This window comes from Nymphaea colorata, chromosome 11, assembly GCF_008831285.2.
Source record: "Nymphaea colorata isolate Beijing-Zhang1983 chromosome 11, ASM883128v2, whole genome shotgun sequence".
In the NCBI taxonomy this organism is placed as follows: Eukaryota; Viridiplantae; Streptophyta; class Magnoliopsida; order Nymphaeales; family Nymphaeaceae; genus Nymphaea; species Nymphaea colorata.
Window position 1 is genome coordinate 11099065 of NC_045148.1, and position 8853 is coordinate 11107917.

At 39.8% G+C, this 8853-nt stretch overlaps 2 protein-coding genes across 3 annotated transcripts; one reads left to right on the forward strand and one right to left on the reverse strand.

Moving 5' to 3' along the window:
• The first annotated feature begins 753 nt into the window (after positions 1 to 753).
• On the forward strand, positions 754 to 3096 carry LOC116264408 (membrane protein PM19L-like). The gene is made up of 4 exons (XM_031644603.2): positions 754 to 939; positions 1275 to 1494; positions 1755 to 1800; positions 2409 to 3096. The coding sequence occupies exons 1-4, from the start codon at positions 813 to 815 to the stop codon at positions 2529 to 2531; spliced, it is 516 nt and encodes a 171-aa protein (XP_031500463.1). The 5' UTR covers positions 754 to 812; the 3' UTR covers positions 2532 to 3096.
• A 312-nt stretch (positions 3097 to 3408) lies between these two features.
• On the reverse strand, positions 3409 to 8469 carry LOC116264407 (protein ABCI12, chloroplastic). 2 transcript variants are annotated; one of them, XM_031644601.2, is made up of 9 exons: positions 7922 to 8469; positions 7396 to 7512; positions 6100 to 6336; positions 5604 to 5768; positions 5399 to 5474; positions 4901 to 4965; positions 4525 to 4704; positions 3674 to 3904; positions 3409 to 3567 (listed from the first exon to the last, which is right to left on the reverse strand). In XM_031644601.2, exons 1-7 carry the CDS (start codon positions 8267 to 8269, stop codon positions 4552 to 4554), a joined length of 1161 nt encoding a protein of 386 aa, XP_031500461.1. In that variant the 5' UTR covers positions 8270 to 8469; the 3' UTR covers positions 3409 to 3567; positions 3674 to 3904; positions 4525 to 4551. The 2 variants fall into 2 exon arrangements, with proteins under 2 accessions (XP_031500461.1, XP_031500462.1); XM_031644602.2 differs by having other exon boundaries at positions 3409 to 3596.
• Between the last annotated feature and the right edge of the window lie 384 nt (positions 8470 to 8853).

Below are 8853 nucleotides of genomic sequence, written 5' to 3' on the forward strand. Positions count from 1 at the left end.
ACAACCCTTTGCAATTTTGCATGCACATCTTCAAAATTACCAAACTGGCCTAATCAATCAAAAGGAAAAAACCCTTATTTATAGGGACAAAAGATGGAAAGTGGAAAAAGTACAATCCCCAAAACGCTTATTTTTCATAAATGACTAAAATGCCCCTCGCAAAATGTTGGTCCGGATGCGTGCGTGCACTGTGCTGCTTTTCAGTCACCTCTCGTGTCATCCAAACTCTGATAACTTGGACATATTTTCTTTTCTTTTCTTTCAATAGTGGAATCTCTCTTCTGCAGAAGATAAAACTAAAGCCAAATAATTAGTTTAAGGGCAAAGCAAGTACACATGATCACGACCCAAATCTAGAGAAGAAGAGTAGAACCAACAATTTCGGGAAGTTTTGCATTTATAATCTCTAACAATTGATAAAAACTAAAAACTAGCGTCTTCTCCAATTACTTCCCGTTGTGAATACTTTGATTCGTTTCTTGATAGAAGAACTTCTTGGGCATCAATGTTTTTGAGTTAGTTTCCTCACGAATAAACTTACAATCTGTGCAGGGCCTACCCATCAATTTCCTGCTGGCAATAATAATTGCGGACAACAAAGAGAGATTCTTCGCTCTCAAAGTAGGCAGACAGCCAAAGCCAACAAAAAGGCAAGGTATAGAGTCCTTGCCACATCTTCAAGAAATCTTTGCCACATATTTTTCAGAACCAAAACACAGTTGCTTTTCCGCGTATATATATATATATAGACATGTAAAGATGAACATTGCAAATCGGCCAACTGAAGTTCCAAGCCTGACTCGTCATTAACCATGGCGACCGAAAGCCAGAGGCCCGTAGTTGAACCTCTGCTCATGCTCAACCTCGCCATGTACGCTGTGGTCTCTGCCATTGCTGGTTGGGCCGTCAATTACAGCATCAATGAAACATATGACGCAGGTACAGAACGCATAACTCTAGACACTCAGCAGAAGCACGCATTTGGTATTAACATTTTTTCACAAATTTTTCAATTACATTGAATATTAGTGCATGAAAACCTTTCAAAGAGCCGAATTTTGATATGATTGATGTGATCTGGAAACTATGTTTTTCTTTTTCAAATGAACTTATTACAACCAAGTTTTGTCAAAGGATTTCTTTGCCAATTTCAAGTACCAGAAGAGGGGGGAAATGCGAGAATTGCAACTAAGTGGATTTAATGGTGGTGGTGGTGGTGGTAAATGAAAGCATTGGAATAACTGAATTTCATGGTGGTGGTGATGGTGGCGCAGCATCCAGGTTATCATATCCGCTGCGGCTATTTCCGATATATTTTCCGATAGGGAACATGGCGACGGGGCTGTTCGTGCTGTTCGCGTTGGTGGCAGGGGTGGTGGGGATCGGGAGCTCCATTGCCGGCATCCTGAGTATCCGGGAGGACAGGCCGGGGAGCTGGGCATCAGGTGCTTCCTTTGCCGTTGTTGCTTGGGCCCTCACGCTCTTAGCCATGGGGTAATCTCTTCCTCCCCTTCTTCTTTCCCATCTTCTATTGCACATGGTTTGCCCAAGTTTTTCTTCAATAATTTCTTTTTCCTTTTGCAACACTTTTAATATATATATATATATATATATATATATATATATATTATTGCACTAGATTCTTCGGAACTCAACGAGATAAACAGCGCAACAGAATGTTAGAGAAACTGCTTTGTGCTTTTATTTTCTTTTCTTTTTTTTAGATTAACTTTTTTTATTACGTTAAATTTCAGGTTGGCATGCAAAGAGATTGATCTCAAGGGAAGAAACGCAAGCCTGGTAAATTTCCTTTCCTTTCATAATAACTACAAGAACATTAAAAAGAAAATGATTCATGATGAATCCATCCCTTTTATCCGAATTTACAGTTGCCTTTTACGTGTAAATTTTCCAGGTTTTGATTCTAACTGTGGTTGATATGGCCTGTGAAATGGAAAAAAGTGGTTCTAAAATCGAATGGGGTAGCTGGAAGATTCAGTGAATCGGCTGTATCTAATCAGAATCCAATCATTTTTTGAATTGATAAAAAAACTGTAGAAGGCAAAAAAAAAAGAAAGAAAACACAAAAAATAATCAATATGAGTGACATATGGCACCACAATCGAGTTATGCATCGAATCGGTATTTAAAACTAAAGGATAATCCCCTTGCCACGGCTAAACCAGTTGGTAAAACTTTTGCAATCGCCGGTCGAACCGTGGAAGCCGAAAAGTAGGTGCACTTCATGAGGTTGTTGGGAGGAACATGTAGAATTGTGCTGCTGCTCTCAAAAAAAAAAGAAAAAAACTGATGTCATGGCCGTTGTCTTAGACTGCGGAGCTCTCACTCTGAGTAGAGCAAGACATGATGACAGTTTTTTTCATTCCAATTCATTTCTGGTGATGCAGAGAACACTGGAGGCCTTCACCATCATCTTGACCGCCACCCAATTGTTCTGTGTTGGAGCCTTCCATGTTGGGGTCGACGGCATGGTCAGCGAAAGTCGACGGCACCAAGCCGGAAGGGTTTAGATTGTGCCACGCCAGATCACCAAGTGTGCTGCTTGTGTCCATGCTCTCTAGCTTGTATCTGTGTATCTGTTTCACAGCAATGTTCAGCCATTAATCTCCCATCAGTCCACCTCCCCTTACAGTTGTGTTTCTAAGTGTGGTCTTACACCTCCACCTTTTTTGGGTGCTCATAATCCCCACCGGTTTCTTCTCTTCTGTAATTACCATCAATGTTCATATTCTTTCGTGTGAACCAAGAAGTGAATAAATGAGTTTTAAGAAAAACGACTGTTTCTCGAATCTCGACATAGATTGGCACGCTTCTGTGATCTTACAGACCCGTGATGAAGCTCTCATGGAATTGGACTGTGAAACATGATAAATATACACATGCAGGCACACACACGCACGCGCAGGATAGAAGAGGATGGGCCTGCCGCTGACAACAATCGAGCTACTTCAATCCATTGGATGTGAAATATTGTTGAACATGGTAGAGATATTCTTTATACGGATGCAAATGGATGAATCCAATGCAAACCCGGATTTTTGCATTTTCCTGTGACGTTAAGCCTAATCAAAAACTTACTCTCCATGTATTCAGCTGACATGAATGGGACCATTAGACCCCATAATACTGATAAAAGTGAGAATCACGAAGCTGGGCTGGTGCCGCTGCCTGCAATGCCTAAGAAGAGTCATTGTTTTAGGGACATAAACGTGTACCGAACGCGAATTAGTTAATTATATAGGAAATGAGATTGTAACAGAGCATCTCGACATTGACTGACATTGACACCCGAGCAATGCCTTTGCATGTAAATCATCACAATATAGCTGGAGTGACAAAAAAACGGCAGTTCTAGAGAAGCAGCAGTTCTTTGACAAAGAAAGGAAATAGAGAAACAAAGGTTATGCTTGCAAAGCAGTTTTGACCAAACGTTTTACAGCAATTTGCAGTTTTGGAATTTCCCATATTGTGCAGATTGCATGTTTTATAAAAAACAGTAAATGCAAGTCATTAACATTTCGATCTGAAGATTCTTGCTGGAGCTGCCTGCAAAATGGAACAACCACTTCAATGACCTGCAGAGGGGCGAATGTGCGATCATGCATTTCAGAAATTTGAGAGAAAATATATTGCAGAATAGAGAAAAAATTACCAGGTCCGTCCATTGAGGATACAAATCTACTGTATCTATAGGTGTAACTTTTTTTGTGAAGATCCTCCAACCTGCTACAAGAACCCTCCACAAGACATAATAGACAGTTTCTGTGGCTTTTTAGGTGACTGCCGGAGGTGAAGAATGTTCCAACATCTCATGAGAATTACAGTCTCGAACGTCGAGCTAGTGAACTAGCCGGAAACCGATTCTTTTAAGATAATAAAGTAGCTGCACAAACAGCAGATACTGATTAATGAACTGCTAAATTTGAAAAGAAATCACCATCAGCAAAAATTTAAAATAAGAAGCATTCTCCACATGGCGTGCTCCTACACTCTTGTAGCTCGAAAATTCTAAGCTACCTGTGCTATTGAGAGGGGGGCAGTTAACCCAGCATAATGGCATGTCAAACTGCAAGCCAATCATAATAACAGTTGGTCGAGTAAGACCTTGGAGGTATTTATTATTAGCACATTATTCAGTGCAGAAAGAGATGAACCAAAGCTAGGGGGTTGAATCAAAGGTTGCATGTCAAATAGCCAAAACTCCACAGACAATCCTGCCAGAGCTCTTCCCGTCCACTCAAGCATATGTGACACAAAACAGAGGTATGACTACATGAGTAAAGCTTATAAAACTCAGTAAAGCCTTACAACGGACGGTTCTATCTTAAACTCTGAAGGCCTTGATCTTTTAAGCTATACTAGTTAGTGGAACATGCTTATAAGCATCCAAAAAACATATTTTCAAGAGTAATGGTTTAGATGATGCTCTTCTACTAGCTATATAAGCATCATCGTCATCATATAATTCATGCCCAGTGAAAATATTGGAAGTTGGAGGTGTACCAAAGTCAGAACGCAAGCACGAAATGATCACACAAGGAAGTGCTCGGTTAGGATGGCAGCAGCTACCAAAGCGAGCAGGCACACCACAGAAACAGCATCACATAGTCCAAAGGATGAGCTGGATAAGCAGTAGAGTTTATGGGTTCTGCTATTACCTCGGAAGCCTCTTACAATCATGGCCTGGATCATGAAAGATGCACATAAGAAGAGTTTTTGGAATACAGCTAAATACATTAAGATTGTTGCAGTACATATTGGAATGTTCATATGAATTTTTAACAGCAGCTTCACGCCACCAAACTTTCTCTAAGCAACCTAACTTTCAGATGTTATGGCATGCGGCATAAGCAAAGAATATCAAGATCTAGGCATATACCTGGGATATCTGATCAGCATGGCTGAATATGTTTGTGAAAATCCGTCGAATATACATGGCAAAAACTGCACCAATACACCATCATTAGAGGAATGGTTTAAGCATAAACCACTGCCTGGGGAACCTACCATGATGATAAAAGTTCAAACAACCAAATATAATGCTGATATAACTTAATCTATAACAGGTAAACAAGAAAACAACAAATTATTGGTCCCACAAACTTATGTGCTAATGCCTCCATCCTGCACCCTCAGAAGAAAAAAAAAATTGCATTGTCAATGTCGCAATTGTAATTTCTGATCCCAAGTAGCACTTAAACTTGTAACACGTTTGACTTCTATAGAATCCAATCAGACCATGGGATCAAAAGTATGAGGGAATCAAATATGACCACAACATTCTACAAATGGAACAAGAAAATGGTTTTTACGTGTCAGCAAAATCCAATACATAACATGGTTTATGGCTGTCAACTGTCAAATTGCCTCCACTCACCATCAAGAGTTTCCATGAATGTCAAACTTTTCCAATTTATTCCACGAGCTACAATTCCCAAAGCAGCATTCCTTACCTGCTACCACAGCAAAATTTTAGCAACAATGAAACTTAGAGACCTTCTTAAACAGATTATTTCCAGTGACAGGCTATTTTCAAGTAAATAAGGATCCCTTGCAGATCTAGGGAAAGCAAGGGTGGTTACCTCATCAAATACTATAGTTATAAACCTCAAAGAAAGTAGTAATGTTAATATCATCTCAGATACAGGAACTCCAACACATTCCAGAGGCATCATAAACCAACGGAAAGCAGATGCAAGCTGTTCAGGCATCGTTGTTGCCAAGCAGAGGCTTGCACTTTGGAAGACCTTTAAGGAAAAAAAAGTTTAGTTAGCAACCAAAGTGAAAAGCCCTAAACTGACGGAAACCAAGAGTATACGAACCGTATTAGCATTAGGTTTTCGCAGGTTTCAGACACTATCTCCACTTGATATTTTGACACACACAGAGAAATCGGTTGACACCCACTTATATAATACAGAAATTGAAGGCTTGAACTGAGTACGCACAGAAACTAGTGTGCCCTAGGCAGTCAGACTACCTAGACTGGGGGAATGGTTAAAAGGTGTACCAATTTAATATTTTTTTAATGGCTGAAAGATAAATATTATCAGCTAACATAATAAGAGAAATACCTACTGTGAAAGACAAGCATGCTGCCGTAGTTGCAACTGATAAGCCTTTCCTTGTGAGCTGTAATGGTCCTAGCTTGATGATTGAATATGAATAACCATCTAAGGACATTGGCAAACTGGGTAATCCTGTCACTGATGCTGGGGGCGATCTTGATTGAACAAGTGGAGGTACACCATCAGAACCCAGTGCCAACATAAGAAATAACACTCCAGACAGAAAGAACACTCTTCCCAATTGATCCTACAAAATACATGAAAGAAAACACCAATGAACAGCCTCTGCATTAAACATGCATCTTAGGATGCTCTAAAATGAACAGAAATACCCTGACATTAAGGTGCATAATCACTTGCTTACTCAAACATATGAAGCTATTAAACAGGAAGAAGCAAGTCTACCAAGTGACAGATACTAGCCTCCTTGTTCTTTCATATAAATCATATTTCATGCCATATGAATGGGTGTGAGGTGTGAACATGAATCAGCCTTGTAAAGAAAGCTATACCTACAACTTTCTCCTTGATGGGTATTATTTCCTGGGGGAAGAAATTGGTTGCTATACAGGTTCCACTGATGCTGAATTATTTCCAAGCTATGTAGGTAAGGCAACAAACCCAAGCGATATGAAATATAAAATCTCCTCTGTTGTGTGAAAATAATCACGTTCTTAGGTTTAGAATTTTTTTTCCTTCTCTTGTATTTCAAGTATATAAGGACGCCTTCATGGGATTTCAGAAAACCGAACTGACATCAACGTACATGCATAACCCTTTTCCATCAATAGCATCACAATGTACAGTAGAAAATCATAGTTGCAACTGGCAAGTTCTTTGATTTCTTTCAAATTTATTAGACACCTGTCTCAACATGATAGCATTCTAATCTAAAACATGATCTCATTAAGCAAACTAAGACTGTGCTTCCAAGAAAACCTTAATACTTAATAGAATGTTAGTAACCAATAGCCAAGAACCAGTAGCGCTAAATATAACTCACATGAAGAAGTCCAGCCGAGACATCCCCCAGACAGATAACATGCAAGAACATACTTGTGCGCATATACACACACACAGAATTATTCATACCTAGACAAAGTGGTGAAGAAATGCTAGCAGCATTGATGTTTGCAGTCAATAGACCCTAGGAAGTAGCTAAAGGAAAATTAGAGGTAAGAAAACAACAAGAACAAACGTTTCATGCCACTTTTCTTCGCCATACATTTCAAATGCTACTAGATTTACCTAATAAATCCTCGTCTCATCATATCATAACAAATGAGAATGGTCCTGAGCAGCTTACCTTCCAAATTTGCTTTGGTAGTGTCAATATCGACAGCAGCGAGAGGTAAACGACTATGCCTACGCGCATGACAACGTGAGACCGTGCTGGTAGCACCACTAAGGTCAAAAGCCAAACCTGTTATCAATGGGCATCAGAAAAAAAAATCGAATAGTGACAGAAACTTTTCACCAAATGACGAGTGAGACTGTTCATTGCACAGCTTCCCTCAACGCAGGCAGGGGGGACATAAACAAAATGCCAAAAGAAGTATGCGGAACTATTGTTGCCAACATTACTTTTTGTTCTGAATTCAGAGAACCGGGATTAAAAAGCGTCAGGAACAACAGAAGAAAGCATGTCCATCAAGATAAAGATGGAAGAAGACAGGTGTCCAAGTCCAAACACAAATGCTACACTAGAAAAATTGCCCACAACCTTCTTTCAAACATTTCGGCAAAAAATTGGCGCTTCACTTCTAACCCGAAATCAGACAAATGATCGGTAAGGATACCTAATAGGTGAGACAGGAATAAAATATTATTACCAGTTTGACTCTAGGATCCAAGGAATGAAGGAAGGTGGTGGGTGCAGGGACAAATTGCGCGATTGGGCTCGCCGTGGCTCCGGCAATCAATCGGAGAACATTCTCCCCCACCATCTCAGGAGGATTCCACCTCGCTTTCCATCCGCCACCCTTCTCTCCAGAAGAAGCCGTAACACAGAAGGCCAACAACCTTCTCTTCACGGCGCGCAAGGCTAGGGGATTCAAGGAGGGAAGAGCAGTGGTTGTTCGTGACATGGTTCCCGATACGCACACATTCTGCAACTTCTGGAAGGGTTTTGGAGGTACCCAAAAGGATATTGGAGGGAAAGAGTGGACTCTGCAACTCATGGCCACATGGGATTAGAAGACAGACGAACCCGTTAGCATAAGAAGTGCCTTTTCCCAAGTGGCGTGGTTTCTGATTATTTCTCGTCCACTTTCCTAGGTAATCCTTTCTCACGTGAATGCTCGAGCTTGGGACGGACCAAACCCTTGCCGCTTATGATCGAGAGAGAGATGGGAACAGGTAGGTGGTAAGTGGTAACTGGAAGCAAAGAAGGGGTATAAATTTTTTATAAAAAAATTAAATTAATAGAAAGTTTTCATTTAATTTACCTTTTGCGTATAGTTTCAAAACAAAACCAACTCTTTAAGATTCTTTTTATAAAAACTGTTGAATAAGAGCATGGATTGAATTTTTCTTTAACATGCAAAGCAGGAAATGTTAGCTAAGACTATGAGAACGTAATCCAATGATAGATAATAATACTGAAAAAAAATTACTGCTAGTGTTTTTAATTTTTTTAGTTAATGAAAGTTCACTTCATGCTCTTATTTCATAGCTTTCATATAAATGTGGCTCTTTTACAAAATCAAGAGGATAGCTCTTTCTTGAAATTATAAGCAAAAAGTAAAGCTCAAAAGGAAACATT

Coding starts and splice junctions, on each gene's coding strand:
- LOC116264408 (XM_031644603.2), top strand. CDS start 813: ATGGCGACCGAAAGCCAGAGGCCCGTAGTTGAACCTCTGCTCATGCTC. Junction 940..1,274: donor CAATGAAACATATGACGCAG/GTACAGAACGCA, acceptor ATGGTGGCGCAG/CATCCAGGTTATCATATCCG. Junction 1,495..1,754: donor CTCACGCTCTTAGCCATGGG/GTAATCTCTTCC, acceptor GTTAAATTTCAG/GTTGGCATGCAAAGAGATTG.
- LOC116264407 (XM_031644601.2), bottom strand. CDS start 8,269: ATGAGTTGCAGAGTCCACTCTTTCCCTCCAATATCCTTTTGGGTACCT. Junction 6,337..7,395: donor TACCAAAGCAAATTTGGAAG/GTAAGCTGCTCA, acceptor TGTATTTTGTAG/GATCAATTGGGAAGAGTGTT. Junction 5,769..6,099: donor CAGCATGCTTGTCTTTCACA/GTAGGTATTTCT, acceptor TTTTCCTTAAAG/GTCTTCCAAAGTGCAAGCCT.